This window comes from Hydra vulgaris, chromosome 12 (genome assembly GCF_038396675.1).
Source record: "Hydra vulgaris chromosome 12, alternate assembly HydraT2T_AEP".
Taxonomy (NCBI): Eukaryota; Metazoa; Cnidaria; class Hydrozoa; order Anthoathecata; family Hydridae; genus Hydra; species Hydra vulgaris.
The window spans coordinates 7,925,001-7,944,568 of NC_088931.1; the positions used below are offsets into that span (position 1 = coordinate 7,925,001).

General features: G+C 27.8%; 2 protein-coding genes across 2 annotated transcripts in view; both read right to left on the minus strand.

The window, feature by feature from the left end:
* Positions 1-10,657, minus strand: part of LOC100209691 (WD repeat-containing protein 55) — a 34,634-nt gene extending 23,977 nt beyond the window's left edge. The window contains exon 1 of the mRNA XM_065811417.1: positions 10,548-10,657. Coding sequence (XP_065667489.1) covers positions 10,548-10,610 — 63 coding nt within the window. The 5' untranslated portion in view covers positions 10,611-10,657. The remainder of the gene's footprint in view (positions 1-10,547) is intronic.
* A 5,538-nt stretch (positions 10,658-16,195) lies between these two features.
* Positions 16,196-16,966, minus strand: LOC136087923 (uncharacterized). The gene has a single exon (XM_065811552.1). The coding sequence runs from the start codon at positions 16,964-16,966 to the stop codon at positions 16,196-16,198; it is 771 nt and encodes a 256-aa protein (XP_065667624.1).
* Positions 16,967-19,568: the final 2,602 nt, after the last annotated feature.

Here is a 19,568-nt window from a genome sequence, read left to right on the forward strand (position 1 = left end):
GTTTCTTTATTTAGTTTATTATGAAAATGGCGAAATTTGTTTATGTTTATAAAAAATGGTGAAATGCGTTTATCGCTGTTCCATGGGTTATTTATCATTGATGAAACCAATGTTTTGAAAAGTTTATATATTTCCTAGAAAAAAAGAAAACATGTTGAATAGAATGTTTACCTAATGCAAGTTTTAAAATGTCTAGCAACACTTTAGTAAATGATCTGGTTGGCATCAAAACTTAAAAAAGGTTAAACTAAAATAACACTTTGCACAATTATCCTCTTAGATTGATTTTTATTTTATTCTAAAATTGCAAGGAACTTTCTACTACTTTTTCTTTCTACGTTGAAAATTAATACCTGAAACTATCATTCTTTGTGACAAGGTGTATTTTACAAAAATGTTATTGTATCAGGAAGTTGCTGTTTTTGGAAAACCAATGGTATGAACTTTCTTTCAAAAAATGTTTTAAGTGTTATGATAACTTGTAATACAAGTTGAATGTTTGATGGTCCTAAATTCCTTTTGAAAATGTTGTAAAAACCTGTAAAAAAATAAATTCCTAATTTTTAAGTGATCAAATTAATTTAGGTCTAGAATCAGTAAGAGAGTCAAATAGCAAAGCAATGATAAAAATATATATGAGATAAAAATCTAAATCTAATGTTTTATGAAAAAGTTAGTTAACTAATGATGGAACTCTTTTATTGCTTGACTTTTTTTCATGTTATCAAAAACATACAAATAATGGACTTAAAAAGCAAAGGTTTTATTCACCCTAAAACTTTTAACATCTCAAACTTTAACAAGACTGGCGATTTTATTAAACTTGCTGTCACATAATGAAAATTTCAATCTAAAAAGTGTGGGCGTATATTCCAGGTTTAATAATGATCAAAAAGCTTTCCCAGAAATCTAAATGATAAACAAAGAAAGTTTTTTTTGGACTTTGGTGATACAGCAATATGCTTAAAAAAATCAGAAAATAGGCATAAAATATCAACACATGTCACAAAGCATTTCACAAATTATACATGTGAAGAAATAGTCTAGCTGATTAGAGCGCTATTATAAGAAATACTTTTGTTACAAATTTTTTATGTTTGGAAAATTTGTTACAGAATTACTTGTAAAAGAATTTAGAAATTTAAGAAAAGTATCTGCTGACATATTTTTTAAGTGTTCTTTGAAACCAAAAATGTCTCTTTTTTACATTATCTTGTATTTTGAAATTATAATTTGCTTAATGATATGAAATTTTGACCAGTATAATGTTTTTTAACTTTGGTCAATATCCAAAATCATTTGAAATAGGCAGATTAAAAAATCCTTTTGACAATACTGTTCAATAGCTTTTCTTCAACTTGGTTAAAAATAAAACTTGTTTGACTTCCGTATTCAATACTTTTATGCTTTACTGTATAACTTTATTGAAATTGAGTGTTACCATCACAATATACTTTCCTATATTATTTAATCAAAAACCACTGAAAACTTTCTATAAAATCAAACAAAGAACTATGTCATTTTAAACAAAGTTTCGAAGTTAGGTTGATATTTATTCATTGACAATTTTGCTTTTATTATTTGCTGAAATATGTTAATTGTATTGTTGTTAATTGTAATATGCCTGAAGTTTGCTGTTTCTGGATTTTAAAACATTCCTAATTTATTTAAAACAATATATTTTTGTTGAAAAAGTTTAGTTACTTTAGTTCTATTTTTTATTTGATTTACAACTTTTAAAAATTTTTTATTATTTGACAAAAAGTTTATTGTAATGAAGTATGAAGTTTATTATAAAAAATATGAAAATATTTATAAATTGTTTTTGTAAATTTATATAAATCATTACAGTGTCTATTTTAATTTTTAGATATTTTATAAAGTAGCCATTAAATAAAGCATAATGTGTTTTAAAACTTATTTCATTAAAAAATTTTCAGTTTAACTGGATGGTTTTCAAGTAATGTTCTTCCGTTCTAAACGGACGAGGGAAGAGAACAGTGCTTGGAGACCTCATATATCACTCACTATAAGCCACTGTACATCTAAGACTAGTGATGTGTGATACCCCCCCCCCCCCTTCTATCAATGAATTTTAGTTCATTAAGTCTGCAAATTTAGCTCTTTTAGACCAGCGAGTCAGCATATGTAGACCACATAGTACAGCCGGCAAACTTGGATTTAGTATTGTCCACAAATGTGAAAAAGAAAGCCTTTTTTTTTTTTAAGACAGAAAAAGTATTAATGGCATTTTCACTACAGTCAATAAAAATCCTGATTTATATATATATGTATAAACATAAACATATGCAGAGCAATTCTAGAAAAATAATTTAGGCAGAGGTACCCCAATGTTGCAGAAACACTGCCATAATTTGGCAGAAACATGGGTGAATTTAGATGTCTAAAACTAGAAAAAAGTGCCAAAAAGCATCTGGATAGTCCTTGGTATTTTTAATTAAACAAGGCTGAGATTAGCTACATAAAAACTTTATAATGAAAAAAATTATTAAAAAGTGAAATCAAAGGTATTTCTAACCATATTCTATAGTCAGATAAAAGCCAGGGATGAAGCTTGAGTATTTTGGGGATACCATTTTTTTTGGCAATGGGAGGGGAGGGGGATAGTCTTGTAGTAACCCCTCCAGTTAAAAATGGTGCCAGGACTATGATTTTTAAATACCATTTTGTTTGTGTTTACTTTAACTTTTTTTTTACAATCTGATTTTTTTATCATTGTGTTCACCATTTTTATTTCTTTATTATCAAAAAATAAGAAGTTGATTTAAAATAGCATCTAAACTATTTCTTTAAATACATTATTAGTGGTGGACATAATTTTTTTTGTATAGTGGGTTATAGTGGTTGTTTCGCTGAAAAAAACTATTTTATTTAATATTTTAATAAACTTCTAAGTTGCAAATACTAGATTTGTAAACATTTATTGAAAATTGTTTAAACATTAAATGACTTTATTTTACTAATTTTAATTTTAGTAGTTATTGAATGTTTAGAATATTTTGAAAAATTCTTAATCTATAATTACAAATGGAGTAGTAGTATTAGCAAAATTAAAATAAATATGCTCGTCAAAGTCTAACGTAGTTTTTGCAAAATTAAAATAATAATTATGCTTATTAAATGCTCATACATTATAAAACTTATTACACTTATTACGTTATTATTAGACAACAAGTAGACAACTACTCCAGTACAAAACACAAGCGCTTAATAAGCATATTTGCTATTATTTTAATTTTCATTTCAATTTCAATATTAGCAATGTTTATTTAACTTTTACTGAAGGTTAATAATTTTCACAGTGCTTTAAGGCATTTTTTAAATAAAAGAGATAAAAACTAGGGATGTACCGGAATTCTGGCTGGAATTTTAACCCATTTTATTGTTATTAAAAACTTTTAATTGCTAACAAGCTAAAGTTAACTTTACTCTAAATGAAAATTTTTCTGCCTTTAAAAAAAAATTTCATATATTCAATTGTTTTTAAATTGATTTTAAAAAACAGTTTTAACTCATTTTTTTTCTTAATCTAACATTCTATAAGTAATTAAACAACAGTTTTTAATACTAAACAAGTACGGCATGTAATTATTTAATTCATTTTATTGTCCTGAAGAAAAAAATGAACTTGGTAAAATAAATATAAAACTAGTTATTTAGTATTGCATTCGAAATCAAAACTTTTTTCCTTTTTTTTTAAGTTTTTATTAAAAAAGCAAAAGAAAAATTACAAACAAATATTTTTCGGGCACCCATACTGCTACGGCAGTACCAAAATTGATCTAGATTCATCCCTGAAAGCAAAATGCATATTTTGAAAATTTTCATAAAAAAAAAGGCTCAGTGATCTATTTAAGCAGTTTTGCGAAAAATTTATATAGATTTTTGAAAACATAGTTGTCTCAGATTTATATTAATGAGTTGTGGCATATGTGTATATAATAGTATAGTAAGGGAGGTTTGCCCTGAATAGCCACTGGCTATTTTAAGACAATAATTTGGGTGACGGTACTCTGGTGCTGATGTGCACAGTAAGGATACATTAATTGAAACATTGCCAAAAAAGGCATTTTTTCGCTACAAAAACATAATTTTCCAATTAAAAAAAAAAGTTCTGAACTTGGCCAGCCCCCAAAAACCTGCCCAAATACGTTTCGGTATTGTTTAAGAAGATGAAACTTATATCAAGTACAATCATCAGCAAATTCCTGGTGTTGTGAATTTTATTGTTGTATATAAAGGAAAAACAGATAAGAAATTTAAATGCACAAAACATGATAAGTTTGCTAAAAAAGCCTTGATTTGAAAAGCTATTTGCAGGTGTGGCAAAAAATCACCACCCTATATTTTTAAGTCCACATTTTCTGGTAAAATATATGTTATAGAGTGTTTACAAAAATGTCTTTTACCTCCATTAAATCGCATGACAGCAGACATGTTCTGGCCTAATTCAGCATTAAGTCATTATAGTAATCTGGTAATGAAATGATATAAACATAATGATTTGAAAGTTTTGCCAAAAACAGCAAATCCTCTAAACTGACCAGAATTGTGAGTTTTAAATAAAAAAATTGTGAGTACCTTTTTTAAATAGTTTTTCTACTTTCACATTTATTTTGTGAACATGCTTTAAATCTGGTACATGAGGTATTCCATGAAAAAGTGGGACAAATTTTTAATGTTTGTAACCCATTATCTCAGATTTTCTTTATACTTTGTAAAAATGGTCACCTATATAACACAGACTACCTTGCAAAATCTTACTGCTGATATCAAATGAGTTTTGGAGATATTTTTACTTTAAAATCAGCTATTTTTGGCAGTGATAAAGCTTTGTAATAAAGCTGAAAATTAGCACCAGTATAGTTTTTAAGAATCAGAATATAATATTTGTTTTTTATAAAAACAATTTGAACTAAATCATTATAGGGATTGTACTTCACCTATAGCTATTTTTGAAATTATAATTAAGGCAGAAAGGAGACCTGGTAGCTATAGTAGCATTAATATTTTGTGAATTTTGTTTTTCGCTTTTTTTAAAATGGATATTTTAAAGTGTTTTGGTGCAAAGTTAGGAGGTGGATTTTTTGAGGATTTTTAAATAATCAAACAAATTACAATGAAAAAGTTCATTTAGATGTTTCTTTTTAAGAAATTGCATATTTTGAAAACTTCCATTATATAAAAACAAACCATTATTTATAGTTAAAATGAAAAAGTCACTATAGTTGTTTAGACTCAATATATATTGAGTCTAAACAATTAAATAAATACAAGTTTTAAATTAGAAACTAGTCTATAAAAAACCAGAACTTGCATTTGAATAATTCATAAACTGCTTCTAAAAGAAAACTGGTGTAGTATTATTGAGTTAATTTAAAGATCGGATTTTGGGCAAATCATTTGTGTCTATTTGGTATATGCATCATGTTCTTAAAGATGTATTTTTTATCATAATTAGAATATGGAGTTTAAGACTTCAACAACAATTATCTCTACTTGGCCAGTGTAATGAAGTATTAAGTAAATGAAGATGCATGAAGGACATCTTTAATTTTATTATCAACTTCTGATACCAAACCAACCCAGTTAAGCATATCATATTAACAGATATAATATTTTCTTGCAATGATTTCTTGAAGATATTATATTGAACCAGTAAGGTCGAATGATAGATTAAATTCCTCCTGCTCAGAGACTCTTTTGACATTTATGTTTTTTGCATTCTGCCAATAAATTGGTGGAAACTTCGTGTACCAAGTAAAGTGTTTGCATTATTTAATTGCAGATTCAAAGATTTGCAAACTGAAGAAGTACCTTTTTTAAAAAAAGAAGTGAAACAAGTCTTTTACTGTCCCACCAATGCCATCACATGGTGAATTTCCATGTGATGTTGCAAAGAAACTCCGTTCACATTGCATACCAATCTTTTCAGCATAATGGCATAAATTTAAAAAATGTTTGCAATTTTTTACTCGCCAGCACAACAATCAGAAAAATAGTGGACTTTTGTGGTATTTGGAAACATTTCTGTTCTGTATTTGGAAGCATTGCTGTTGGTTCTAGTGGTAACTATGGTTTCGTCATGTATGACAAATTTAAAGTTTTCTACAAAATCAACCAAAACAATAAATTCATTTATGGTTATAAATGACTTTAATGTATTCAAATATTTATATTGTGCTTTAGCAATATATAAGAGATTGATGTTATGCTATCAAATTTTTTACTGAGACTTTCTATGAGTTCATCTACTGTTGATGTGTAACTTAAAAGCTCTGCTCTATCTGTTGTACTCTACTGTTTGTATTCAATTATCATCAGTGTTTGTATTCATCTTCATTAACTTTGTTATTCTCTTCAAATGATCTTTCATTTGCAATAGATTTTCAGTTTTTAATTGATAATATTTTGAATTCCAGGGCAGCAATTACAACTATGGACCATGCATTCCTTTAACTCTCTGCTACAAACAATCTTCTCAATAAATTCATGGTTTCTTCAGTTTAACTGTGCTAATCATAACCTTTAGGTTTTGGTATATTGTACATATACAGACAGCATGAGTTCCTTTTTAACCAGCATAAATACACCATTTTGGCTTTAACTGAGCAAACTTGGAAAACCCTATTTTGGACTGAGGGCGCCTTAGGTTTGAATTCAATAAATAAGTCCTTTAAATGGCAAAAATCAATTGCTTTGATACATGCAGGGTGTTAAACTCAAATGCATTAAATTCTGCTTGACATCCTTTATGGACAAACCCTTACACCATCATGTAATAAATTGTGTCATAAAAAGAATTGTTTTAAAAATAGAAAACTAGAAAATGTTTTGAAAATATTAAACACAAGCTTGTAAATTTTATATTTCACATTTATTGCGAGTTCAATAATTAAAATTAATTTTCTTTATACATAAATCACATAGTAAAATAAAGTTATAACTACAAATTCTTAGCAAAAACAACAACAAATGTTGTTTAATTACGAAAGAATATTGATTGAAAGTGACTACACGCTATCGTTGCAAGGAAGAACATCAATATTTATTTTTGATAATTTTATGAATAATTTACAATTATTGGTAAAATTTTATTGTGACACTTTTTTTATTATTATTATTTTTGAATGACTATGGTTCATTCAAACATTTAAATTTGCTTTAAAATTTTAAATTCAAGCAAGTGGTAAATCTAGTTTTCTTGTTTTTTAAATTTCTAGTACCAGTTTGTTGTGATAAAAAAAAACATTCTTGTTATTTAATGTTTTTAATTGACGTAATAATATATGTATTTAATTTACATTTTAAATACAAGCGAGCAGTAAAGTGAAATCTATTTTCCTCGTTAAATAAATTTATAGTACCAGTTTGTTATAATCATAAAACATTTTTTGTATTTAACTTATATTTATATTTACTTGTTACTATTTCTTGTTTTAGTAGATAAGTAAAAAAAGATTGTAGTCGATGTGATCATCTAATTAGATATAAAATACCAAAAAAGAAAAGAAAAACAATAACTAAAAGACCGAAAATATCGAAAGTACCTGACGTAAACGGCTTCACAATATTTTGAATAAACTTTGTTGAGAAAACACATGTACTACTTGAAGTAAAGTTTGCAGTAAGACTTAATAAGTTATTTGAATTTTCAGCCAAAATGGGAGAAACTTTAAAAGAAATAGCATTTGCAGGTGTTAAACCAAACAAATTGGTTATTTTTTTAGATTGTACTTTATTGCTTGCTAACTTTTTTGTATATAATTTGCTGTTGTTGGAAGACATTGCAAAGAACTATTTGCATATTTTGAGAAATGAATTTTACAAGCTAGTCGCCAAGAAAATCCTAATTCTCAAGAAGTTTTTACCAAGAAACATTTTCAGTTATGAAATTCTGTAGTTATACTAATAACAGCAATTTTATTTCAAGTTTTACACAATAAATTAGAATTTCTTATGTTATTTTTTTATTAGTTTTTAATAATAATTTTCAATACTTTTTAGAGTTATTATACAACTTTCACTGATTATTCTGGTCATACTTAAATAATTTGGAAATTTTTTTCTTAATAATATTCTGAAAAAATCCGGAAAATATTTTTAAGAAAATGTATTTTGTGTAAATAAAAATATCTCCTACCAAAAAGAATGCCTACCAAAACCTTTCTATAAAAATATAAAAAGGTTTTGGTAAGCATTCTTTATATAAAAGGAAAGTATTTCAATACTTATTTAAATAGAGTTAATAAATTAATATAATTTATATAAAAAATTTTTACTTTTACTGTTTTAATTATTTGATGACAAAAAAAAAATATTTTTAACTTGTATTTCCAAATAACTATTGGATATCTAGAAAAGATTTTACAGAAATATCGGGAATTCTGCAAATATCCAGAACAAGATAATCCCTGAACTCTAATTTATGATTGAGCAAACTTTATTTGGAGAATGGGATTATTTAAATTGGGAATTTTATTTCTATGAACATTTAGGAATACTACATTTGATGGGACCCCAATCTTTTCTGAATCTTTTCTCTTTAATTTGCTTTTTTTAGCTTTTCTTGCATTGAAAGAATCAATTTATATAGATCTTAAACTTTCTTCTGATGTTCAACATTGAGCTTCTCAGTAATATCATTTTTTAGGTCTGTTGCATTAACATTGGGGATAACTGATAGTTTTTTTAATATAACATCAATAGCTTGCATTAATTTTCTTTTCCCTAGAGAAATCTTAGCTGTGAAATTTTACTGGTGATGCATCTAATTTATCAAAACTGGTATTTATAAGTTATTTTTCTTGTGCAACTTCTATATCTTTAACAAAAAATGTTTGTTCCAAAAAATCATTATCACCATTGTGGTCCTGTAAGGCAGACTAATCATCTTTTTTTTTTTACCACTTCTTTTCAAAAAGAAGGATAAATTTGTTGTGTCTTCAATGTGTACAATTGATATTGAAACCAGGTGTTATTTCAATATCAATTGAACACATATCTTTTCTTATTTCTCACAAACCACCTATAAATATATTATAAACCTTCGGAATTAAGATCAGCATTGGGCAACGCCAACCTTACTGCCGACCTTGAAGTGTTTGAGGTTAGCAATAAATTCCCAATCTCATTTCTATGTTTTATGGTAACCCCTTTGTATCTAATTTTTTTGCCGACCTTATGCCGACCTCTAACAGTTTGAGGTCAGTAATTTATTGCTGACCTCATTTTTCCTAATTCCGAGGGTTGTATTATAAATGAAAAAAATTTGCCAAAATTAGGAAATAACAATTGAGATAATTTAACAATTTTGAAAATCAAAAAAAAATAAAAAAAATTAAATTAGTTAAAAGTATACTAGATATATTTTTTGTAAAAACACACAGCACAGTAAGTTGAGAACAAATATATTTACTTTTTATATTAGTTTTATGCTTTTAAATGGGTCAATGCAATTTTTTTGGGAGTTGTTAAACCAGTTAAGCAAAAGTTGCTCATCATGTAAACAGATTTTAACATTAATGTTTAATATTGATAGCGCAGATCCCCATAAAAATAAATTTCTATCTCTCTCTGAATAGCTTAATATATCTTTCAATCCAGTTGATTTAGCGTACACCATTTTATGACATTGATCATTTGATAAAATACCAACTGTACACAAAATCTTGTTAATTTTATTTTTTCAATTATAATTAAACATAAAATACAACTATAAATAAACATAAAATACACAGACATACATTTATTTAAAATAGAGAAAAATTTTATATAAAATTTTGATACTATATATTTATTTATTTTAATTTTGATTATATAACTTGTTTTTTTAATTTAATGATTAACTATGGAAAAAGAACAACAGCTGGTAATATATCAGACTAATACTCTTAATAGTCTTAGTCATTTTAATTTTTAATACTTATATTTAGCATTTTAATTTTTAATACTTATAATTAGCATTTTAAGTCTCAAGTCTCATTTTAATATCGAGAGTTTCTTCTGTTTAAGTAAAATATAACTAAGTAGGGAGCAAAAATTTATTTGAGAAGAAATATTTTTTTGAATTAAAGCTTCTTTAAATAATAGGTAAAATGAGTTTTCTTTTGTATAATTTTTGATGACTAATGAAAATTGTCAATGTCAATTAATTTAAAAAGAAATCATGAACACATATAACCTATAATATCTGTTTTTCACATAGTACTCCTATACTTTTACAACAATTTCAAAAAACCTCTCCAGTTCACAAAAAATTAATCCTAACATGGTTACCAGGTCTCCATTCTGCCATTGTTAGAATTTCAAAAATAGCTATAGATGAAGTAAAAAAACTCCAACTTAATAGTTTGTGACCATACAACTATTTAAAGGGTTTAATTAAGAAAATAAAACACATTTCAGTCATAGAGAGCCTGGTAGAAATAATGTTTGCTAGTTATTGTTGTCTGTAGCATTTAAAGTTTTCTTTATGTCCTTTATATATTTATATTAAAAAATTATTAAAAAAATTAAAGTATTACTTTTTCAATATCTGGACAAGAATCATGCTCTGCCACACCACTGTTAACCTCTTGGTCATTCATTGTTTATATACTAAATAATAATTTTTTTTTCAATATTGATAAAAACTACACAGAATTTAACTATATATATATATATATATATATATATATATATATATATATATATATATATATATATATATATATATATATATATATATATATATATATATATATATATATATATATATATATATATATGTATATATATATATATATATATATATATATATACACATACACATAAATACTATACTGTCTGTAAATAACAAACTCTTTTTCTAGTTTTTCTCACCTTTTTAGTATACTGTATTTTCAGAAAAAACAAAAAAAAAAAAAGTATAAAAGAAAAGATTGCTGCCCAATGCCAAACCCACAGTCACTGTGGCAGTACTCCTTTGAGGCAGCAGGCTTTAAGATAGTTGATGTATGCACTGAAGCCCCCAGTAGAAGGCAAATTCAGTATTACATCAGAGATGTTATCTAAACGAGCATTTATAGTAATACATATATATATATATATATATATATATATATATATATATATATATATATATATATATATATATATATATATATATATATATATATACATATATATATATATATATATATATATATATATATATATATATATATATATATATATATATATATATATATATATATATATATATATATATTACAACATCTAGATAGAACTGTGTTTGGACCATTTAAAAGTTGTTTAAAAATGCAAGACTAATGGATAAAGAGTAGCTCAGGAAAACTAAAAGGTGTATATGATTTAGAACATGTTTATACGATAGCAAAAATAGCCCTACAATAATCCCTTACACAGCAAAACACAGCTCCTAATTTTACACTGGCAAGAATATTTTTAAATAAGAATATATTTTCAGATGCTCCATCTTTTGTTGCTAATGGCCAAGCACCTCAATTTAACACCGATATTGATACTACTATCTGATCTCTAATATCAGATGCAATTTTATCAAACTCAGGTTTAATTTTAAAAACCCTTTTTTTTCAGACTTTTTCTTGTATCTTTATAACTTTCCCCAAAGATTGTAAGATGATAGAGGCCTAGGGAGAAAAAAAAGAGATCAAAGAAAAAGTATACAGAAATACTTACAAACACCCTAGTAAAACAGCAGCCTACAGCTGAAAAAGAAATTTTCTTTTCCTAGAAAAAAAAATTTAATACCTTTATATCAGCAACAACAAAAAAAACTTAAAAAATCTAATCTTGTTGTTAAGTTTCTTTAATACTTGTTTGTTTTTAATATAATTTTCTGCTAGGAAATTTTTACTATACTTTCGTTATTATCATAACTTGATTTTTTTTTGTTTAATTTGTTATGAACTTTTGTTAAGCATTAGTTATTTTTTTACATTTTATTTTTTCACTTTTCTGTATTTTAAAAAAGAGAGCCATTTATCATTATTATATTTTTAACAACTTTTTTTTTGTCTTGAAAGTATGGCAATATTTTTGTGTAATTATCTGATGCCTCTTTAAGCCTGTAATCTTTATGTTTTGTAATTGCATTTTTAAATAAATGTCATCACTTTAGGGTAATGTTCTACTATTATGTGAGGCTTCGCATACTCAGGTATATGTGAAGCCTCACATAATAGTAGAACATTTTTTTTTTTTTTAATTTCATTTTGTGGGTTTTATGTTATATTTACTAATGATGGATTAATACGTTACAAAGATTTATAGGAAATTAAGAAGTTATAGGAAATATAGTTTTGCAAATAGCCTCGCTTTCTCATACAAATGACCGTGTGATTAATGCCTGTAACCGTGGAAAAAGTCGCCTGAACTGAGCACTCCGCAGTTCAGGCGACTTTTTCCACGGTTTCTTGCACATTGTTGATTTGGAAGTGGGTCGTTATATTTAAGTTTAAAGTTTAAGGTCGTCAAGCGAAAGATTTAAAGCGAAAAGATATCAACCCTTTATCGGATAGGACCCCCAAATGGCGGCATTCTTTTTTAAATCCAAATCAGACGAGTACTTTGAATTTTGATAGATTTGGAAAATATTAACAATGGGATATTATGAAATAGGTCGATAAAGTTATGAGGTTTTTACATTCAAAAGTTACATGTTTTTGAATTTTTTTTTTTTTTTTTTTTTTTTTTTTTTTTTTTTTTTTCTTTCTCTGTTTTAATATAATATAAGATTTTACAACTTCGTAATATAAAATTTCAATAAATAAAATAAGTAAAACAGATAGGGGCTCAAAGAAGATGAGGATGACAGTACGTTATCGCAATCTTTTCATAGAGCCCCTATAACAAGATTTCAAAAAAATATCGTAATATGTTAATGCGTAATAAAATTTCAATAAAATATCGTAATAAAACGCGTAATTCGCTAATAAAATTGATTAGCAACCAACAAAAGTAGAAATAAAACAAAAACAGATTTATGAGAAATTATTCAAAGTATGATTAACCAAAAACATTTCTTATATTTTAAAAATTTCTTTTTTTGTTAAAAACTTGAAGGAACTTAACGAATTTACCGTGCCTTTGAATCCTTTTTGAAAAGTATTCCATACTTTTGGACCTCGATATAGAATGCTGTACTCTGAATATTTGTTTATTATCCGAGGCAGTTTATATGTGTTGGACATATTCGCTCTAAGATTATAGCTATCATTTTTATTTATTTTAAACTTGTTATTAAAGCTTATAGGAGAGATATTGTGATTATAACGATACATAAAAATTAAATGCTGGTAGATATTAATTTCAAACACATTCATCATTTTCATATCTTTCATTAAGGGCTTAGCGTGTTCACACCTATTTTTTGAGTAAATGATTCTGCAGGCATGTTTTTGTAGACTATAAATTTTTTTAATCTTTGCCGCTTGAGTACTTGCCCATGAAATGTTTGCATAGCTGATGAAGCTATGAATTAGCCCAAAGTAGATTAATTTAAGACTATTTTTATTGACGTAGGAGCGAACTCGATACATCAAACCTATTATTTTGGTGATTTTTGACTGGATATATATTATATGTGGAAGCCAGGATAATTTTTCATCAACAATGATTCCTAAGAATTTTATATTGGATTGCTTATTTACTAGTTTATTATTTAGAGATAGGTTAGGCAACTTGAGAGGAAGATTTTCTTCTTGTGTTTTTTTGTGAAATAGTATATACTTTGTTTTCTCAGCGTTAAGTGAGAGTTTGTTTGCCTTAAACCAGTTGTTTACTTTACACAGTTCAATATTCATGTCTGCATATAATTTCTTGATATCATTGTTGGTGAGAAATAAGTTTGTGTCATCTGCAAACATGACCGAGTTCATTTTTAAAGATGCATTACAAAAGTCATTTATATATATTAGAAAAAGAAGTGGACCAAGAATCGATCCTTGCGGGACTCCACATATGACATTTAATACTCCAGATTGGACATTATTTACATATTGTTTTCTGTTTGTAAGATAGCTTTTAATCCAATAATAACTTTTATTTATTATTCCGTAGTGCCTTAATTTATCTAATAGAATGCAATGGTCCACTGTATCGAATGCTTTTGATAAATCAAGAAACACTCCTAAAGTAAATTTATTATTTTCAAAACCATTAGTTATTTGATTTACTATTTCAATGATTGCATGCTCTGTAGAGAGATTTTTTTGAAAGCCAAACTGATTTGGGTAAAAAAAATTGTTTTTAATGAAGTAATCATAGATTCTATTATAAACTACACGTTCGAAGAGTTTTGAAAATACAGAAAGTATTGATATAGGCCTGTAGTTTGTAATGTCAGAATGATCATTACATTTGTATAATGGAATTACTTTTGCCAATTTAAGTACATCCGGAAATATCCCAGAATTTAATGAGAGCTTAAGTATATGAAACAGGGGTCTATTAAGACTGTGTTTGTTTGCAATAACTATATCACTAGATATCTCATCAAATCCTGGAGCCTTTTTTTTTTTTAAGGAGGCAAAGGCTGCCTCTAATTCTTCATAGCCTAATTCATAATCAAGCATGGTAACGTTATTCGTGTTTTTAAGATAGGTTTTAAAGGATACAGATGTTGGTACAATTTTATTTACAAGATTTGGACCAATATTTGTAAAATATTTATTGAATTCTTCTGAAATTAGTTTTTGACAAAATATATCGTTATTTTCAATAACAATTCGTTTAGGAAGAGAAGGTGAATTTAGTTTTTCTCTTCCCATTAAGAGATTAATGATGGACCATGTTTTTTTGCTATCAAATTTGCATTTGTTAATTTGATTACTGTAATATTTTTTTTTTGCATTTTTAATGAGATCTTGGTAAAAAAATTTATAATTTTTGTAATTTTTTTCATTATCATTGTTTCTATTTTTCAAAAATTTATTGTAAAGTTTTTGCTTTTTTTTTGAGCACTTTAATAACGATTTATCCATCCACGGATTAGCAATTGCTTTTGACTTAATTGTTATTATCTCTTTTGGACAGGTTTCATTAAAGTACTCCAAAAATGTACTTAAAAAGGCATTGTAAGCTTCATTAGTATCTTTACATTTATATACGTTGTTCCATGTTTCTTGTTTTAGTCTACTTGTTAATTTATTAGTGTTACTCAATTTTAAATTTCGTTTTTTTAAATGTATAATTTTTGAATGACAATCAGACATAGATTTAAAGTTTTTTATTTTTATGAATATCGGGAAATGATCGCTAATATCTGTCAAAAATATACCGGTTTCAAATGTCGTTTCTAAATAATTATTGATAAAAATATTGTCTATTGCTGTTGCAGAGGTTTTTGTTACTCGCGTTGGTTTATTAATAGTTGACAAGACATTAAATTTAAAAAGCATATCAAAAAAAGATTTTATTTTTGGAAATTTTGTGTTAGAAAGAGCATCAAGATTTATGTCACCAGTTATATATAATGTCTTATTTTCTTTATTTATTTTCATAATCGTATTTTTGATAAAAGTTTCGAAATTTTTTATTTTTCCACTCGGTGGACGATAAACACATCCAACTAAAATGTTTCGGTATTTTTTATTAATAATTTCAATGAAAAGGCTTTCATAATTATCATTTGAAAAGCATAGTATATTTTTTATCTTGAAAGCATATTTTTCTAAGACATAAATTCCTAATCCTCTTCCTTTTTTCCCATTTCCTCTTGATTGACTTATTAGTTTATAAAATGGTAATATATAATTAGAATTTAATTCAAGAGAACTTTCTGTATCATGCCAAGTCTCTGAAATAGATATGATGTCGAACGTGTAGTTTAAAATATTTAAAAATTCTTTAAGTTTATCAAAATTTTGCTGCATGCTTCTAATGTTTATGTGTAATACAGAAAATGAGCCATCATCTGCTATTACTTTAAATTCAAAAGGATCAATATACGGTGTGTTAATTAAGTTCATTTGAGTTTCTTGAAAAATATTTATATTTTCTTCTGATAGGTTATTTATAAAGTTGTCCTCAAAAAAGTCTAAATTTAAATTGTGAAAATCTAATTTCTGTGGAAAAAGCGCTGCCATTTTTTAAAAATGTATAATTTAAAAATATTTAATATAATTAAAAACGAAAATACTCAAAACGCTTACTCGTTTACGCATGTCGGAATAACATCTGTGTTGCGGGTGTTTTCTCGAAATTCGTGAACAATCAGTTTGTTGTAAACAACTTTTGCAAAATAGCCATTTTGACGATGTATCTTCGCCTGATCAAAAAGTTCCTTTCGAATTTTTCGCGTGGTAAAACTAAAATCTTCGTTTAGAAAGATATTAGTTCCTTTTAATTTTCTTGCTCTTTCCAAAATTGTTTTTTTGTCCTCGTAATCCCGGAGCTTCAAGACAATTGTTCGCTCTCGTTTATCATTAGCTACTCCCACTCGATGAGCCCGATCAATTATAATTTCTTTTTCAATACCAAGATTATCTTTAAATAGTTGCTTTACCTTTTTTTTTGTGATTTCCCAATTCTTTTCTTCATTATTTTCAACGACCCCGTCAATTCTTAAATTGTTTCTTCTGTTACGGTCTTCAATATCAACGCTTTTTAATTTTAACTCAATATTGTCAGAAGATATTTTACCCTGCATTTTTCGTACATTTGATAAATCGTCGTGAACTTTATTAATTTTTTCCTCAACTGCTCTAGCTTTATCGTTAAATACATCGCCAACAAAATTTAATCCAGATTTCATTTCGTCGAGTTCTCGCCGAACTTCTTTAAAACTAGATTGAAAGTTATCAAACCTCTCATTTATGTTCGATAATGCTTCATGAAAAAAAGACAAAATTGTTTCTTTTTGAATATTTAGTAGCTCTCTCATCATAGCAATCGAAACTAACTCTTCTGATTTAGACATATCAACTTTTATTTAACGAATTGAATGACCTGTATACTTGGATTTACTAAACTTAATAATAATGTTTTTAGTTTATTTATTATTTGAAGCCTAGAATTTAGTTTTTTGTATGCAACCAAGTTTGTAATATTTGTTTATGTGATCAATATCTCATCAGTTATTTTGATTCCGCCAATTGGCTGTTATGAACTGCGGCAATTCGTTTTTGGTTCAAAATATAAAACTGTTATGGTTTAACTCTTACAGATATTAAATATTAGAAACACATTACTATTATTTTAGAAACATCTAACTGATGTTAAAGAAACACATAGTTATCATCAAATGTTAAAAACACTTTATTCTTCAGTTTGTATTTTTTATGGTAAAACCTATCAAAAACACAGTTACAACAAAATTTCCAACAAGGCTGCAAGCAGCCACTAATTAAAGTTGGAAGTTACTGAAAGAGAAAAAATGAAGATTGGAGAGCAAGATAACGATTGACGGACAACTTAAAGGATTGCAAATTATATGAATCGGAAAAGCAAGATGAAGGAAGCGAATTCCAAAGAGCTGATGTTCGAGGAAAAAAACTAGACAAATAAGCGTTTTTGGAGCACTTAGAAACAGTCACAGAAAAAGGATGAGACTTAATTAAATAACGAGTAATACGAGAATGAATTTTAGTAGATGGCACAAGAGAAACTAGCTCTTTAGAGCAGTGCCCATTATAGTATTTGTAGAAAAGAGAAAGACGATTACGACGATGTGATAATGGTTGGAGGTTGGCTGCGAGAGCAGGTCCAACTATGTTTACAATGCGTTTTTGCATCTTGTCTAAAAGAAAAAGGGCATCGTTAGAAGATCCGCCCCAGATATGGCAGCAATATTCCATACAAGGCCGGACTTGAGATTTATAGAGATAGAGGATAGAATCCAAAGTAGGAAAGTGACGAGATCGATAAAGAGATGCAACCTTAGCAGATGCTAATTTTGCAACTGATTTGATATATGGTTTCCAAGAAAGATTGGAAGTAAGAGTTAATCCTAGAAGATGAAGAGTAGATGACTCATCGAGTACGTTACCATTCATAAATATAGGAAGATCTAAATTATTGCGATAACGATTGGCTGAAAAAAATTGAGTTTTATCTGTACTGAAGTTCACCAGCCACTGTGAGCCCCATGCTGTAGCAGAAGTGAGATCCTTTTCAAGTTCAAATGCCCCCTCCAAGCAATCAGAGAGTGTTGGTTTCTTATCACGACAAGAATAAATGGTAGTATTATCAGCAAACAATGCCACCTTAGATGAGAGAATATCTGGAAGATCGTTGATGTAAATTAAAAAGAGTATAGGGCCAAGGATAGAACTTTGAGGAACCCCTGAAGTTGCAGAATAAGAAAAAGAGTGCTGTCTATCGAGGACAACTTTTATGCTAAGATTGGAAAGGAAGGATTCAATAATCTGAAAGATGTTGCCAGATACACCATAAGAAAAAAGCTTATGGAGAAGACCAAAATTTATCAAAAGCTTTTGAAATGTCAAAAACAATGGCCTTAACCTCTCCATCTTTATCTAATGCACGATAAAACTTATCAGTTATTACTGTAAGCAAATCAGCTGTAGAAAGTGAAGATCGAAATCCATATTGATGGTCAGAAAGTAAGTTATTAGATTCAAGATGAGAGATTGAGTGTTTGTTAATTAAAGATTCAAAAACCTTGCTTATGATAGGAAGTAGACTAATGGGTCGGTAGTTAGACGAATCAGATCGCTCTCCAGAATTTTTGAAGATAGGGATAACGGATGCCGCTTTCCAGCAGGCTGGAAAACAAGACTCTGATAAGCATATGTTGAATAGTTTTGAGAGTATAGACGACAGCTCCGGAGAACACTTCTGCAAGACAATAACTGGTATGTTGTCCGGACCACCAGCTGTAGAAGAGTCTAGGCAGGAAATCACTTTAGATACAGAAGCCGGAGTGATACGAATGTCAAGCAATAGATCAACCTGTTTGTTGGCAATATCAGGTAAAAAGCAACTAGTGGAATCAAGAGATGATATTGATGAAAAGTTTTAAGCAAACAATTCAGCTTTATCTTTAGGTGAGGTGACAAAGTCTGAACCATACAAGAGATGTGGAATTAAAGATTTGCCCTTATAATTGATACTATTAAAGATTCTCCAGAAGTCACGAGAGCCTAATTTTTGAGATAAAATGCGAGATTTCATGACCTGAGAATAGTGGGCTTTGGCGTTAGACAAAATCTTTTTACAATGGTTTCTAGCAGTAATAAACAGACGTCTGTTTTCTGGAGAATTGTGTTGCTGATAAATATGGAAGTAACGGTTTCGATTGGCAATCGCAGCAGCACAGTGTGAGGAAAACCATGGAGGAGAGTGAGGCTTGACCAGGAATCGTCGAGAGGGAACAAAAGATTCAATGCCAGCCTGAATCCACAAAGTTATGTAAGATGCGCATTTGTCGACAGGAAGACAAAAGATTTCTACCCAAGGGCCATCACGAAAGCGAGTTGGAAAGTTGACTATTTCAGTTAGGGATTGTGAAAGGCAAAAGTTGTGGGCTTTAAAGCCGGCAGAGTCACTAGCAGTAGAGC

What these genes read in the sequence shown, in the direction of transcription:
- LOC136087923 (XM_065811552.1), bottom strand. Translation starts at nt 16,966, where the DNA reads ATGTCTAAATCAGAAGAGTTAGTTTCGATTGCTATGATGAGAGAGCTA.